Source organism: Oryx dammah, unplaced genomic scaffold, assembly GCF_014754425.2.
Source record: "Oryx dammah isolate SB20612 unplaced genomic scaffold, SCBI_Odam_1.1 HiC_scaffold_5, whole genome shotgun sequence".
NCBI classification, from domain to species: Eukaryota; Metazoa; Chordata; class Mammalia; order Artiodactyla; family Bovidae; genus Oryx; species Oryx dammah.
Genome location: NW_024070189.1, coordinates 17,191,001 through 17,207,513, shown reverse-complemented (window position 1 = coordinate 17,207,513; position 16,513 = coordinate 17,191,001). Strand labels below are relative to the sequence as shown.

Genomic DNA, 16,513 nt, shown 5'->3' with positions numbered 1-16,513 from the left:
TTAATTCACATGCAAGTGAGGTGCCAATCAAGTGCTGACAAGCATGGAGAAACCAAAAGCAAAAGTGGGTAGAGGTACACTTTCAAAAGGGGCAGTTTTCACACATTTCTAAGAGATGTTTTTAATGGTGGTTGTGAACATACCACTAATGATGTGGAAAAGGATATAAAAGCAATAAGAAAAATACTAATTTTATATCAACTGAGAGAATGCAATAAGCTAATGAAACACATCTGCTAAAACTGTTTAATGTGTTCTATAAAAATATCAATGATTTCACTTTGACTAAGGAAAGAAATCTGAATGCAAACTGATGTATAGAGCACTGCAAACAGGGAAGGTGAGTTAAGATTTGAAACTGGGCACTGACAAGGAAGCTGACTCATTTCCCAATAAAAAAAAATTTAAGCTGGCCTGATTTTGTCAAACTAACCATTATCTACAAAGACAAGAGCCAAATACTGAAATGACTGAGTATGGAAGCAATGCAATCACTTCACAAAGTGGCTGGTGAAAGGGATGACAAAGCTTAAAAACTGGCACTGTTTTTTTAATGACACTTTATTTCTAACAAATGAGTTTAAACTTTTAGAAATGACTGTAAGGCAAATGTAAGCTGCATTAGTTGTAGGTGTTTTTCTAAAAGAATTTGGTAAGTTGTTGATTATGACTACTATTTCTATCTATGACATATAAAGCAAAATTTATTAGAAATTGAAGGCTTTGACAGTGATGATTTAATAAGAGTAACTTTATGTTATTGCTGTTTATTAGTGTTATTTTAAATACACAGAAAAAATAACATAGGATAGACATGTTATTTTTAAAATTCATTATCAATTCATAAAATAAACAGTTCTTTCCTTTTACTTTAAAGACTGAATGCTAGGATTGCTACCAGAGCTGTCTTATCAATATCTATTTTTACTAGGATTGCAGAAAGTTTAGAGAATTAGAAACTTGAGATGTTACCATACGATGGGAATAAAGGAAGTGAAAGGCATATTTTTAGAATCATTTTTTTCATTGGTTTTGAAAATGAATCTCTTAACTATCTCCTGGATTCTTCAGGTGAATTCTGCACTTCAAGACAGGGTATAATGATAAATTATGTCCTCAGTTTTAAAAAACAACAATTAGCAAAATATGAAAGGTCTACAACTGTTTTGTACTTTATATTTAAAAGTAATTTTTCAGATATCTATTAGTAGTACCTTTAATTTTAAACTCTAATTACACAGAATTTAATTTAATAAATGACAAGATATATCTTAGCACAGGTCCTGACTAGTAACTATTATTCAAACAATAATCACTAAAAGTAATTACATGTAATATTAAAACTGTACTAGTCACACAGTTCATATTTAAAAGAAATTTTCTTAAAATTCATGATCCAAAAAAGAATGTGAACTTGAATGAGGATGGTAGGAAAATAATCTCCATGGATTGAAACGTGATGCTACAAACTAGGGACATTCCATCCATAAGAGGGGGTGTGTGCGTGTGCATATGTGTGTGTGTACAGAATCTTGAATCAGGGATACAATTTTCTGACAAGTTTTTTACAAAATTAAACTTTACTGAAATCCAAATGATTTACTGTCTGATGTGTAAAATGTACTACTGAAACAAAAAACTAAACCATAACTTAAGATGTTCACAATTAACTTTTTTGTAAAGTTAACATTAAATATTTCAATCATTGTAAAACAATTTCATATAATACATTTATGTTGAAAAATACTGAGAGGCTGAATATTTGTCAACAGTTTAAACATCATGAGTTTTCTTCTAAGAATAACAGGGAGACCAGGAAAGAATGTGATTCAGTGTTAGGCAAAAACAAAAAGTTTAAACATATTTCAATTTTTTGTGTAATATCAATGCTATCGTTCAAAAGTTCTTAATGGCCTTAAATGTATTCATCAAGCTTTGTAAAAAATTTATGTAAAACTAAGTTATTTATTTAGAGGAATTCTTTTCAGTAAGTCACAAACTACTTTTTCTTTAGCTTCCACCATCTATATGCCTTTTTTGCATACCTCTATCAAAGTTACTTGACAATAAGTAGCAAATATCTGAGGCTAACATAATCGCCATTAATACTTTAAAACATAAACAAGGTATATTACATTAAATAGACTTCTCAGTCCTGGTGTTGCCTGACAGATACGCGATGTGCCAGTGGTTATATTATATTCCTCCTCCCATGCATGCACCTCCTGCAGAGATAGCAGACTACAGAAGCTGACCCTTACTGAGACCATCTTGTCTCTCTGACAAAGCTCCTTTTTAACTTCTTACTTACTGGTTACTTCCTGTGATGGAGAAAAACTTTAGCTCAGCTTGTGATAATTTCACAGGCCCTGAGGACCCTGACCCTAATAGCCTCAAGGTCAGAAGTCAAGTCTTGTTCTGAAACATCTGTGTGCTTTATATTAAAGTGGAACAAAAGTGCAGAAATATCCACCAGTGTGTGACAAGAAGGACAGGCAAAATAAGACTGACACATAGGTCATCTGTTACTCTGGCATCCTAAGTTCATTTTTAAAACTATCCAAAATTCACTTAAATTCCAAATCTGATGTACAGATTTGATGTTAACTGTCTTAAGCTAAATCAGGAAAATGTATGTTTCACGGAAGTTTGAAATTTGGACAGTCTTGCAGGCCTTCAGACATATTCGAAGCTATTCTATAAAGTCATGAAATTTCATGTTTTATGTAACTTAATGACTTACAGGAAGAAAACATAAGGTGCCTAATACATCAGCTATAAATGCATTTATATATATCTGAATGGTTAAAAGAACTATTTGAAAGCCAACATTCACATTTTAAAAAGGACATCATAATTCGTATGTTAGAGAATGATCCTAAGATATCCATTTCATAGTAAACAAATTCAGCAGAATTAAAAGCACTTGAATATAATTTCTAAACATGAAATCAATTTAAGAAATAAATGATTTCAGTTATTTATAGATCGTAAGAGAGCACAGTATTTGTAAATTTAGGTCAGTTAAAGTATTCTCAGGTGTCACCACTGTTTTTATATCTAAATCACATGGGGAAGCAGTAAGGCGTGGGGAAGTTGAAAAGACCACGGATATATAATTTCCACGATGAAGAACAATACATGGCAAAGTTTAGAAACATTAAAAATCAGACCCCCAATGCTATGCTGGCTTTTAATGTCCACTTAAGGCTATATGGATTTAAAATTATCAAATGCACTTTATCAGATAAATCATTTTATTACAGCAATGGTACTTTCCAGTGACATAAGGGGTAATGAACATGGAGCACATTTTTAGGACTGATGATACTTCATTAATTATTCAGACCTGCACAAAGTGTGATAATTGTAATACTGTGATAGAACAGACACCAAATTCAGAAATCTTGGTAATTTTTCTATTATGTACATATATCTTAACTGCAAGAATTGGATTATTTTGAAATGCAGAGATTTTTATGACTAAGCATGGAGTTGCACTTAACAGTAGATTAACAGAATCTTTCTGATAGTTTTAATACTAATTATATGGGTTTTGATCAAGTACTAATTTATAGAGATAGTATAGTCAGTTAAAGAGTCTCTAGAAATTTTAAACACTTTACAGATAATAGTGCTTCAACGATGTACACATACACAGGAATCACAAATATAAAATGCATGGAAAGTGGAGCTATAATGTAGAAATTAAAAAGTGAAATGTAAATAAGAAACAGGCAAAAAGTTGTCTGATTGGCAATGAAAAGCTCTGCACAATAAAAGTACATTCCTTTTCAACAAGATGAAATTCATTACACCAAATACTTAATCTTCATCCTTTATAAAACAATTTCAAGTAACCATAGCGAAAAAATGGGAGTGAAGGCGATAAACCTGTAAGGAGTTTGGAAATTAAAAACAAGAGTTAACTGTGCACTTACCAGTTCAACAAAAGCAAGTCCTCCATAGCTGTGAGCAACAAAAAATACCTTCTCAGCTGCAGACTGGGCTATGAAATGGTCCCACACATAGACTGCATGTTCTTCAGGAGAGCCATTTTCCTATAAGTAAAACAGACATCATGTATTACATACTGCATCTAATTATTATCATAGCAATAAAAAATTAAATTATATGCTTGCTTATGCAGCATAAGAAATATGATAGCAATAGCTCATTCCAAACAATAACAATACAAAAGAACTACAATGGAAATTCAAATTAGGGAATAAATTAGTATTAAGCCATTAGTAAATTACTGCTAAACTTAAGTGCTACTCCAAGCTTCTGAAAGAAAATATTTAAAATTGGCACATTTTGAGGGGAAATGGCTCATTCTGGGTTTATCTGAGATATTAAAATATACCTAACTATATTAGAATTGCATGGCATAAAGTTACAGTGGTCTTTTAAGGCAATGTAACACTAAGAAATATCAGATACATTTCTATATTTATATCTGAAAATATTTAGAGTATAAATACATCTAAATGATTTGATTTATAAAATTTTAGGTACCTCCGTAAATTGAAAATAAGGAGAAAGTTAACAACAAGTATTTTCAATTTACATTGTTAAAAATACTTTTCCTGAAATAATTTTCCATATATATTTTATTTCTAGAACTGGGAGGATTTCTAAACGTGTAAACCTGGGACTTTTTATATTTCTCTTAAGTTGCTGGTGTGCTTTAGTTGCTCGGTCGTGTCTGACTCTGCGACCCCATGGATTGCAGCACGTTCCTCTGTCCATGGGGATTCTCCAGGCAAGAGTACTGGAGTGGGTTGCCATGCCCTCCTCCAGGGGATCTTCCCAACCCAAGGACTGAACCTGGGTCTCCCGCATGGCAGGCAGATTCTTTACCATCTGAGCCACCAGGCAAGTCCAATAAATACATGAATGTTGCTTTAATTCCAAAAGTTCTCCAATAACTTCATTTTACTGTGTTTACTTCTAAAGCAAACACAATTTGTGGTTTAACCTAAAATTCAGATAATGTAGAAAACAAAGAGTTAAAAAAATACAAACCGATAAAACTAAGACATCATGAAAATATTTTGTACGAATGATTCTTGGGATGCTTTAACAGTGAAAGACTGATTCCCTAAGAATGTCATAATACTAGATGATGAACACAATTTATTCACCTTTTCCATCTCAGAAATTTTAAAATATTGTTACGGTCCCAATGAATGGTTTCACTGGCTCCATAAAAGCTATTATTCCCTAATGTCTATCTCCACCCTGTATTTCTCTCCAGAGCTCCAGACCCAAGGTCATTTCCTTCTGAATGCCCCACAGATACTTCAAGCTCAACCAATTCAACACTTTGATAAAAATATCCTCTCCAAACCTGTGTCACTGTCTTTGCTCCCCACTTCCTGCTCAAATCTGAGCATCATCTTCTATTTCTCTCTCTCTCAAACTCCACATAAAATCAGTAATTAAAAACCTTCTGATTGTCCCCAACCTTCTCTTAAAGCCACCAGTTCTCTCCATTCTCATTTCCTCTGGCTGAGCCTAAGCTCATCCTTTCACAAATGGATGACTGCAACAATCTCTAGTCCAGTTTCCCTGCCTCTAGGATTATCCTAGAGGGTATTACCCATTTAAAGGCCCTCTCCTGACTCTGTAGTGAGAACAACTTTTCAAAAATGCAAATATGGACATGTTGCCATTTGCTCACTCACTGCTTAGAACACTCTGAAGTCTTTTCATCAGCTCCAGGACCAAGTTTAAACTCAGAATGACACTAGGGCCTTACATGATAGGGCTTCTGCCTCGAAATGAATGCGCAAAATATGATGATCTAAAAGATACCCCTTTCTCCCCATGAGAGAATGGAAAGAACACTGTGTTCCAATTGCAGGGAACATCCTGTAATATCCTAGTTGTGCCATACATTTCTTATCTCTGGGCTGTTTTTGATATTATTGTTTGGAAAGTGACCCATGTGTTCTGCCTTTGCTTAACCCATCACCTTCACCTGCATCACTCCTATGTGTCTTCAGAACTCAAACCAAGATAATCACATCTAGCTCCATCACTTCAGGGCAAACAGAAGGGGAAAAGGTGGAAACAGTGACAAATTTCTTCTTCTTGGGCTCTAAAATCACTGTGGATGTGACTGCGGCCATGAAATTAGAATACAATTGCTTCTTGGCAGGAAACCTATCACAAACCTAGACAGTGTGTTAAAAAGCAAAGACACTGCTTTGCTGACAAAGGTCCTTAGAGTCAAGGCTATGGTCTTTCCAGGAGTCACATACAGTTGTGAGAGCTGGACGATAAAGAAGTCAGAGCACTGAAGAACAGATGCTTTTGAACTGTTGTGCTCGAGAGTCCCTTGGACAGCAAGGAGATCAAACCAGTCAATCTTAAAGGAAATTAACCTTGAATACTTATGAGAAAGACTGATGCTGAAGCTGAAGCTCCAATATTTTGGCCAACTGATGCGACGAGCCGATTCATTGGAAAAGATCCTGAAGCTGGGAAAGACTGAAAGCAGAAGAGGGTGACAGAGGATGAGATGGTTGGATGGCATTACCGACATGATGGACATGAACTTGGGAAAACTCTGGGAGATGGTGAGGGATAGGGAGGCCTGGTGTGCTGCAGTCCATGGGGTCGCCAAGAGCTGGACATGACTTGGTGACTCAACAACAACTGGAAGGAAGACTTTGTAGGCACTTCAGGCCTTAAAACAAAGCAAAACAATGCCCAGTTGTGGATGTGACTGGTGATGGAAGTAAAGTCCAGTGCTGTAAAGAACAATATCGCATAGAACCTGGAATGTTAGGTCTATGAATCAAGGTAAAATGGAAGTGGTCAAACAGGAGATGGCAAGATTGAACATTTTAGGAATCAGTGAAATAAAATGGACTGGAATGGGCGAATTTAACTCAGATGACCATTATATCTACTATTGTGAGCAAGAATCCTTTAAAAGAAGTGGAGTAGCCCTCATAGTCAACGAAAGAGTTCAAAATGCAGTACTTGGATGTAATCTCAAAAATGACAGAATGATCTCTGTTTGTTTCCAAGGTAAACCATTCAATATCACAGTCATCCAAGTCTATGCCCCAACCAGTAATGCTGAAGAAGCTGAAGTTGAACAGGTCTATGAAGACCTACAAGACCTTCTAGAAATAACACCCAAAAAAGATGTCCTTTTCATCAGAGGGGACTGGAATGCAAAAGTAGGAAGTCAAGAGATAGCTGGAGTAATAGGAAAATTTGGTCTTGGAGTACAAAATGAAGCATGGCAAAGGCTAATAGAGTTCTGCCAAGAGAATGCACTGGTCATAGCAAAAACTCTCTTCCAACAACACAAGAGAAGATTCTACACATGGACACTGCCAGATGGTCAGTATCAAAATCAGACTGATTATATTCTCTGCAGCCAAAGATGGAGCAGCTCTGTAGAGTCAGCAAAAACTAGACTGGGAGCTGACTGTGGCTCAGATCATGAACTGCTTATTGCAAAATACAGACTGAAATTGAAGAAAGTAGGGAAAACCACTAGACCATTCAGGTACAACCTAAATCAAATCCCTTATGATTATACAGTGGAAGTAACAAACAGATTCGGTATTGCTATATCTTGATCTATTGATATACCTTAATATACCAAGCTCTGATAGACAGAGTGCCTATTGATATACCTTGATCGACTGACAGACCTTGATATCCCAAGCTCTGATAGAGTGCCTGAACTATGAATGGAGGTCCGTGACACTGTACAGGAGGCAGTGATCAAGCCCATCCCCAAGAAAAAGAAATGCAAAAAGGCAAAATGGTTGCCTGAGGAGGCCTTACAAATAGCTGAGAAGAGAAGCTAAAGGCAAAGGAGAAAAGGAAAGATATACCCATGTGCATGCAGAGTTCCAAAGAATAGCAAGGAGAGATAAGAAAGCCTTCCTCAGTTATCAAAGCAAAGAAATAGAGGAAAACAATAGAATGGGAAAGACTAGAGATCTCTTCAAGAAAATTAGAGATACCAAGGGAACATTTCATGCAAAGATGGGCACAATTAAGAACAGAAATGGTATGGACTTAACAGAAGCAGAAGATATTAAGAAGAGGTGGCAAGAATACATAAAGAACTATCCAAAAAAAAATCTTCATGACCCAGATAACCACGATCATGTGATCACTCACTCAGAGCCAGATAGCCTGGAATGAGAAGTCAAGTGGGCCTTAGGAAGCATCACTATGAACAAAGCTAGTGGAGGTGATGGAATTCCAGCTGAGCTATTTCAAATCCTATAAGATGATGCTGTGAAAGTGCTGCACTCAATATGCCAGCACAATTTGGAAAACTCAGCAAGAGCAACAGGACTGGAAAAAGTCAGTTTTCATTTCAATCCCAAAGAAAGGCAATGCCAAAGAATTTTCAAACTACCACACAACTGTATTCATCTCACAGGCTAGCTGAGTAACACTCAAAATTCTCTAAGCCAGGCTTCAACAGTATGTGAACCATGAACTTCCAGATGTTCAAGCTGGATTTAGAAAAGGCAGAGGAACCAGAGATCACATTGCCAACACCCTGGACCATCGAAAAAACAGAGTTCCAGAAAAACATCTACTTCTGCTTTATTGACTATGTGGTTCACAATAAACTGTGGAAAATTCTTTAAGAGATGGGAATACCAGACCACCTGACCTTACTCCTGAGATATCTGTATGCAGGTCAAGATTAGTGCAACAGTGAGAACTGGACATGGAACAACAGACTGGTTCCAAATCGGGAGAGGAATATGTCAAAGTTGTATACTGTCACTCTGCTTATTTAACTTATATTCAGAGTGCATCATGCGAAATGCCAGGCTGGATGAAGCACAAGCTGGAATCAAGACTGCCAGGAGTAATATCAGTAACCTCAGATATGCAGATGACACCACCCTTATGGCAGAAAGCAAAGAAGAACTAAAGAGCCTCTTGATGAAAGTGAAAGAGGAGAGTGAAAAAGTTGGCTTAAAAGTCAACATTCAGAAACTCAGATCATGGCATCTGGTCCCATGACTTCATGGCAAGTAGATGAGGAAACAGTGGAAACTGTGAGAGAGTTTATTTTTGTGGGCTCCCAAATCACTGCAGATGGTGACTGCAGCCATGAAATTAAAAGACAATTGCTCTTTGGAAGAAAAGTTATTACCAAACTAGACAGCATATTAAAAAGCAGAAGACATTACTTTGCCAACAAAGATCCATCTAGTCAAAGCTATGGTTTTTCCAGTAGTCATGTATGGATGTGAGAGTTGGACTACAAAGAAAGCTGAGCGCTTAAGAATTGATGCTTTTGAACTGTGGTGTTTGAGAAGACTCTTGAGAGTCCCTTGGACTGCAAGGAGAACCAACCAGTCCATCCTAAAGAAAATCAGTCCTGAATATTCATTGGAAGGACTGATGCTGAAGCTGAAACTCCAATACTTTGGCCACGTGATGCGAAAAACTGATTCATTGGAAAAGACTCTGATGCTGGGAAAGATTGGAGGCAGAAGGAGAAGGAGATGACAGAGGATGAGATGGTTGGATGGCATCACTGACTCAATGGACATGAGTTTGAGCAAGCTCCAGGAGATGGTGATAGACAGGGAGGCCTGGCGTGCTGCAGTCCATGGGATGGCAAAGATTGGACACAACTGAGCGACTGAACTGAACTTGGCCTTAATAATTTAGCGTGCATTAGTTTAAAAAGTAGGAAAGTATTTCTTATTAAAATCAGGATACTGGTTTACTCTGAGAACAGAAACAGTTGTGATTGGGAAATAGACTTCCAGTGGCAGGCAGTATTTCATTTCTTTCCTGGGATGGTAGCTACACAAGTGTGTTCTTTACAGTTACAGTTAAAATTACTAACACATACCAAGCAGTTTTCTGTACATATATAGACCGTAACCATAGAATTTATTCTATAAACCTTTTAGAGTGAAGAAAGGTATTGTTAATAATTGTACTGGGAAAACAGGTCTAAACTGGGACAATCTAGAGAAAACCCAGACATCTGATTTCCCTAGTTATATCTCACAATGAAATGTAAAAACAAAAGAGGAAGATAGATAACAACAGTTTCTATGTGCTGGTAGTTGGCAGAACTAACCATTTCAAATATCTGTGATGGTCCTAAATATTCTCCTATATAGAGAGACAGAATTAAAAACACATAGGAAATTAGATTATTCTGCGCCAGCTAGGTTCTGTGCTGAAAGTGGAGATGTAAGAATGATAAGAAGCAAGCCACGATCCTGACCTTCACTGTGTTTGCCATTTCATAAATGTGCTAACATACAAAGACAGGAGAGGGTGGTAGAGTGTGATGAGTATTACTTTCTCTATTGTTGACGGACTGTCTTCACACAAGTCCAGCGGGTCTACTATAAATCCACACTACTTGATATCAGCGAAGTCCTCCCTGCTTTCTTCTCACAGTCAAAAATCCTTCCTTTATAACTGTTGAGAGTCTATCTGCCCCTTCCATTTCATTCCCATCTCATTCCGAGTCCTCCAACAATGAATTTTAACTAGTCTCATTTCTTCTAGTCTTTCCCATTACTTTTTGCCAGATTAATCTTCCTGAAGCCTAGCTCTGATGCACTCACTCTCTTGTCTTAAAAGTCATTTACTGAAATGGCTGCCATTGCCTACAAAACAAATAACTACAACTGGAACTCTTTAGCCAACGTCTTTATTTATTTATTTTTTTAGTTCTTTTACTTTATTATTATTATTTTTTATTTTTTTATTTTTTTTAATTAATTATTTTTTATTTTACTTTACAATTCTGTATTGGTTTTGCCATACATTGACATGAATCCACCACGGGTGTACATGCGTTCCCAAACATGAACCCCCCCTCCCACCCCCCTCCCCACAACATCTCTCTGGTTCATCCCCGTGTACCAGCCCCAAGTGTGACGTATCCTGCATCGGACATAGACTGGTGATTCGATTCTTACATGATATTGTACATGTTTCAATGCCATTCTCCCAAATCATCTCACCCTCTCCCTCTCCCTCTGAGTCCAAAAGTCCGCTATACACATCTGTGTCTGTTTTGCTGTCCTGCATACAGGGTCATCATTGCCATCTTTCTAAATTCCATATATATGTGTTAGTATACTGTATTGGTGTTTTGCTTTCTGGCTTACTTCACTCTGTATAATCGGCTCCAGTTTCATCCATCTCATCAGAACTGATTCAAATGTATTCTTTTTAACGGCTGAGTAATACTCCATTGTGTATATGTACCACAGCTTTCTTATCCATTCATCTGTTGATGGACATCTAGGTTGTTTCCATGTCCTGGCTATTATAAACAGTGCTGTGATGAACATTGGGGTACATGTGTCTCTTTCAATTCTGGTTTCCTCAGTGTGTATGCCCAGCAGTGGGACTGCTGGGTCATAAGGCAGTTCTATTTGCAATTTTTAAAGGAATCTCCACACTGTTCTCCATAGTTAGCCAACGTCTTTAAACTCTACCTTTCCAGCCTTCCTTCTTACTATTTGCAAGGATCTTATTCATGCTCCAGGAAAAACTGAAATATACATGAATAGTCTGAAAATCCTAGACAAAAACTCTACCATGAAATACAGCTTGGGATCTCATGAGTAATGCAGCTCAGACTAGGCAGAAACTAGACATGGGAACACTTCCAAGGCAGCAGTTCAACATTTCATAGATAAAGCAGTGGACTATCCCACTACTCAGACTGACGGCAGAGCGAATGGGAAGCAAGGGATGGACCAAGTCATTACAGAGGAAAAATCAACAAAACGTTGTGACCCAGGATATAAGGGAAATTCCCAACCAGGTCAAAATGAACCATCTATGACTAAAGGAGACTTAAGAACCAACAGCTCTTTCCACTGTTCAAATGTAAAGACTACTGTCTGCAGAGATTAGTATTACAGTTGATTTTTTTCTTCCACAGTCTATGGAGATGACACATGTTAAAATGGTTTAGGAGTAGCAGGAAAAAGAAATCTGAAGTATTCATGTGCCCTGAGTATTTCAATATTCTTAGCCTGACTCTTAAGGTCATCAAATTATTGTTCAGTTTTAAACCTAAAATTAAAAACCTAATGTTCTAAAAAGCCTAACTCAATTGAAGGAAAAAAAATGCCTATAATATCCACTTAGGGGGTTATCCATAGGCACAACTAAACCATTATACAAGATTATTCTAGGCCACACTTGACATACATTGACATAAAAAGATCCAGGAAAGGGAATCACAGTTTGCCATTAGGGGAGCACCAGGCATTCCTTTTAATGAAAGCTCCACAGCAGTTCCTATAGCAGACACAACAGAGAACTTTGTGGGGGTTACTGTGTTTGGCCCACAGGGTGTTAGCTCAGGAATCAGGGAATCAGGCTCACCTTGGGCAGAGACAGGAGTAATACTGCCTTAAAGTTTTATAACCTACGCAAGCTAATGCCTCTAGAAACAACACCATTTTTTTAGTTTTTGTGTTTTTTTTTTAGTTCAGTCACTCAGTAGTGTCCGACTCTTTGTGACTCCATGAATTGCAGCAAGCCAGGCCTCCCTGTCCATCAACAACTCCCGGAGTTTACCCAAACTCATGTCCACTGAGTCGGTGATGCCATCCAGCCATCTCATCCTCTGTTGTCCCCTTCTCTTCCTGCCCCTAATCCCTCCCAGCATCAGGGTCTTTTCCAATGAGACCATAGGCGTGTGGCTTTTAGGGTCCCTGCCTGCAAGGGACATGCCCACTTACAGGAGTTACTACCGTCAGGGAAGATCAAAACTATGGTGTTTATAGTCTATTATAATTCCTCCTGGGCTTCCTGGCAGCTCAGTGGTAAAGAACCTAGCCTGCCAAGCAAGAGATGTGGGTTTGATCCCTGGGTCAGGAAGATCCACTGGAGAAGGAAATGGCAACACACTTTAGTATTCCTGCCTGGGAAATTCATGGACAGAGGAATCTGGCAGACTACAGTCCGTGGGGTCACAAAAAATCAACACGACTTAGCAACTAAACAACAACAACTTAATTCCTTCTAATCCAGATGCAGTTTACCAACCGGGGTCATTTTCTTCCTCAGGCAATGTTGTGCAGCAACCAGCCACTTAGACTGGATGCTGTGATATGCTTCCCAGAACCCACTTTAGTTATAGGCACTAATTTCCTGAGCTGTACAAGTGTTGGCAGCTGATAGCTTTAAGTGAGATCCTCTCTAGGGACTGCTCTCAGTCAAACAAAGCTATTTTGCCTAAAGTTACAACCCCACCTCTAAGGGAAGCTACCTCCAAAGTCTGGTTGAGATGATATGGATCTACAAAGGACCTATCTCTTGCCTTAAGGCACGACATCTCTGAAAAGCCACCCCAGACCCAGAGCATCGAGAAGGTGGATGAGGCCTGTGCTGTAACAATATTGCAGTTCAACAACTTCAGACAAAATCTGTGTTTTGCTCTTCTACAGGTGCTGATATGACCAGTGCATTCTCTTGCTGACTGTGGCTCAGATCGTGAACTCCTTATTGGAAAATTCAGACTGAAATTGAAGAAAGCAGGGAAAACCATTAGACCATTCAAGTATCACCTAAATCAAGCCCCTTACGATTATACAGTGAAAGTGACAAATAGACTCAAGGGATTAGATCTGATAGACAGAGTGCCTGAAGAACTATGGACAGAGGTCCGTGACACTGTACAGGAGGCAGAGATCAAGACCATCCCCGAGAAAAAGAAATGTAAAAAGACAAAATGGTTGTCTGGGGAGGCCTTACAAATAGTTGAGAAGAGAAGAGAAGCTAAAGGCAAAGGAGAAAAGGAAAGATATACCCATGTGGATGCAGAGTTCCAAAGAATAGCAAGAAGAGATAAGAAAGCCTTCCTCAGTTATCAATGTAAAGAAATAGAGGAAAACAGTAGAAGGGGAAAGACTAGAGATCTTGTCAAGGAAATTAGATACTAAGGGAACATTTCATGCAAAGATGAACACAATACAGGACAAAAATGGTATGGACCTAACAGAAGCAGAAGACATTAAGAAGAGGTGACAAGAATACACAGAAGAACTATACAAAAAGATCTTCATGACCCAGGTAACCATGATGGCGAGATCAGTCACCCAGAGCCAGACATCCTGGAATGCAAAGTCAAGTGGGCCTTAGGAAGCATCACTACGAACAAAGCTAGTGGAACTGATGGAATTCCAGTTGAGCTATTTCATATCCTAAAAGATGATGCTGTGAAAGTGCTGTACTCAATATGCTACCAAATTAGGAAAACTCAGCAGTGACCACAGGACTGGAAAAGGTCAGTTTTCATTCCAATCCCAAAGAAAGGCAATGCCAAAGAATGCTCAAACTACCATACAATTGTACTCATCTCACACGCTGGCAAAGTAATGCTCAAAATTCTCCAAGCCAGGCTTCAACAGTACGTGAACCCTGAACTTCCAGATGTTCAAGCTGGATTTAGAAAAGGCAGAAGAACCGAAGATCAAATTGCCAACATTCAGTGGATCATTGAAAAAGCAAGAGAGTTCCAGAAAAACATATATTTCTGCTTTATTGACTATGTCAAAGCCTTTGACTGTGTGGATCACAATAAACTGTGGAAACTTCTTAAAGAGATGGGAATATCAGACCACCTGACCTTCCTCCTGAGAAATATGTATGCAGGTCAAAAAGCAAGTTAGAACTGGACATGGAAGAACAGACTGGTTCCAAACTGGGAAAGGAGTATGTCAAGGCTGAATACTGTCACCCTACTTATTTAACTTATATGCAGAGTACACCATACAAAATGGCAGGCTGGATGAAGCACAAGCTGGAATCAAGATCACCAGGAGAAATATCAATATCCTCAGATATGCAGATGACCACTCTTACAGCAGAAAATGAAGAACTAAAAAGACTCTTGATGAAAAGTGAAAGAGGGTGAAAAAGTTGACTTAAAATTCAACATTCAAAAAATGAAGATCATGGCATCCAGTCTCATCATTTCATGGCAAATGACAGGGAAACAACGGAAACAGTGAGAGACTTTATTTTTGGGGGCTCCCAAATCACTGCAGATGGTGACTGCAGCCATGAAATTAAAAGACGCTTGCTCCTTGGAAGAAAAGTTATGACCAACCTAGACAGCATATTAAAAAGCAGAGACATTACTTTGCCAACAAAAGTCCATCTATTCAAAGCTATGGTTTTTCAAAGCTATGGTTTTTCCAGTAGTCATGTATGGATGTGAGAGTTGGACTATAAAGAAAGCTGAGCACTGAAGAATTGATGATTATGAACTGGGGTGTTGGAGAAGACTCTTGAGAGTCCCTTGGACTGCAAAGAGATCAAACAAGTCCATCCGAAAGGAAATCAGTCCTAAATATTCATTGGAAGGACTGATGCCGAAGCTGAAACTCCAATACTTTGGCCACCTGATGCGAAGAATTGACTCATTTGAAAACACCCTGATGTTGAGAAAGACTGAAGGCAGGAGGAGAAGGGGACGACAGAGGATGAGATGGTTGGATGGCATCACCGACTCAATGGACATGGGTTTGAATATACCTCAGGAGTTGGTGATGGACAGGGAGGCCTGGGGTGCTGCAGTCAATGGGGGTGGCACAGAGTCAGAGCCGACTGAGCAAGTGAACTGAACTGATAGGTGCTGATTTCAAGCAAATTGCCCAACAAACTTCCCACATGCAACTTCAGAAGTTTTTACCTGGAAAACTCAATGTGAGACACCACTTTATTAGGGTTCCAGAGACATAGAGCTAGAAGGTTAACTGAAGGTCAGATTCTCATATAGAAAGGGAAAGAGTTTTACTAACCCTTGACTGATAGCATCTTACAAGAAATATATGGAAAGTATTTAATCTCTTTATAAGTATTATTATCCTGCCTATGTCTGAAACTACTGTGAAATACTCTTGGCTCGAGTTTACATCAGTCCTGCTATGCGAGCTTAAACTGAACCCTGTACTAGTTCATTGGTTCTTCTCTATTCTGTTATTTATTTAACCTGACATGTCACTTCTTCCTTCTAGAATGTGAGCAATTTGAAGATATATTCTGTTTCAGGTTCTGCCTATGAATTAGAAAACATGCTATAGACATTTAATAAATGACTAACGATGCTAGTATTATTGGCAATGATACTGCTGACAAAGTACCATGAGGTGCATTTCAAAAGGAATATTCCAACTCCATTTCAGGAATCTAGATTCTAATAATCTGGAAAGTGGCAAATGATGGTTGTTTGGCGATGTTCCTCATTGCTTTATGTACAGAAAAAAGTGTATCTGGATGATGCCTAAATATCCAGTAATGCAAAAATAAATATTTAAGCAAGTTATTACTTCTAAGGAAATATTATATAGCTATTCAATGAGATTATAAAATAATACATACAGTTCATCTAATTTTATAGGTGGTATAATTTTCACTGTTGTAAAAAGGCTTGAGAAAGACTAGATAGAGTCAAAAAGATTAAAAGCAGCTGCTTATGGATGGCGGGATTGTGAATATTTTC

At 38.0% G+C, this 16,513-nt stretch overlaps 1 protein-coding gene across 8 annotated transcripts in view; it reads right to left on the bottom strand.

The window, feature by feature from the left end:
• FAM172A (family with sequence similarity 172 member A) overlaps nucleotides 1-16,513 on the bottom strand; it is a 407,879-nt gene that overhangs the window by 178,166 nt on the left and 213,200 nt on the right. For all 8 annotated transcript variants that reach the window (XM_040241517.1, XM_040241519.1, XM_040241518.1 and 5 more), the window contains one exon: nucleotides 3,942-4,061. In XM_040241517.1, coding sequence (XP_040097451.1) covers nucleotides 3,942-4,061 — 120 coding nt within the window. The remainder of the gene's footprint in view (nucleotides 1-3,941; nucleotides 4,062-16,513) is intronic.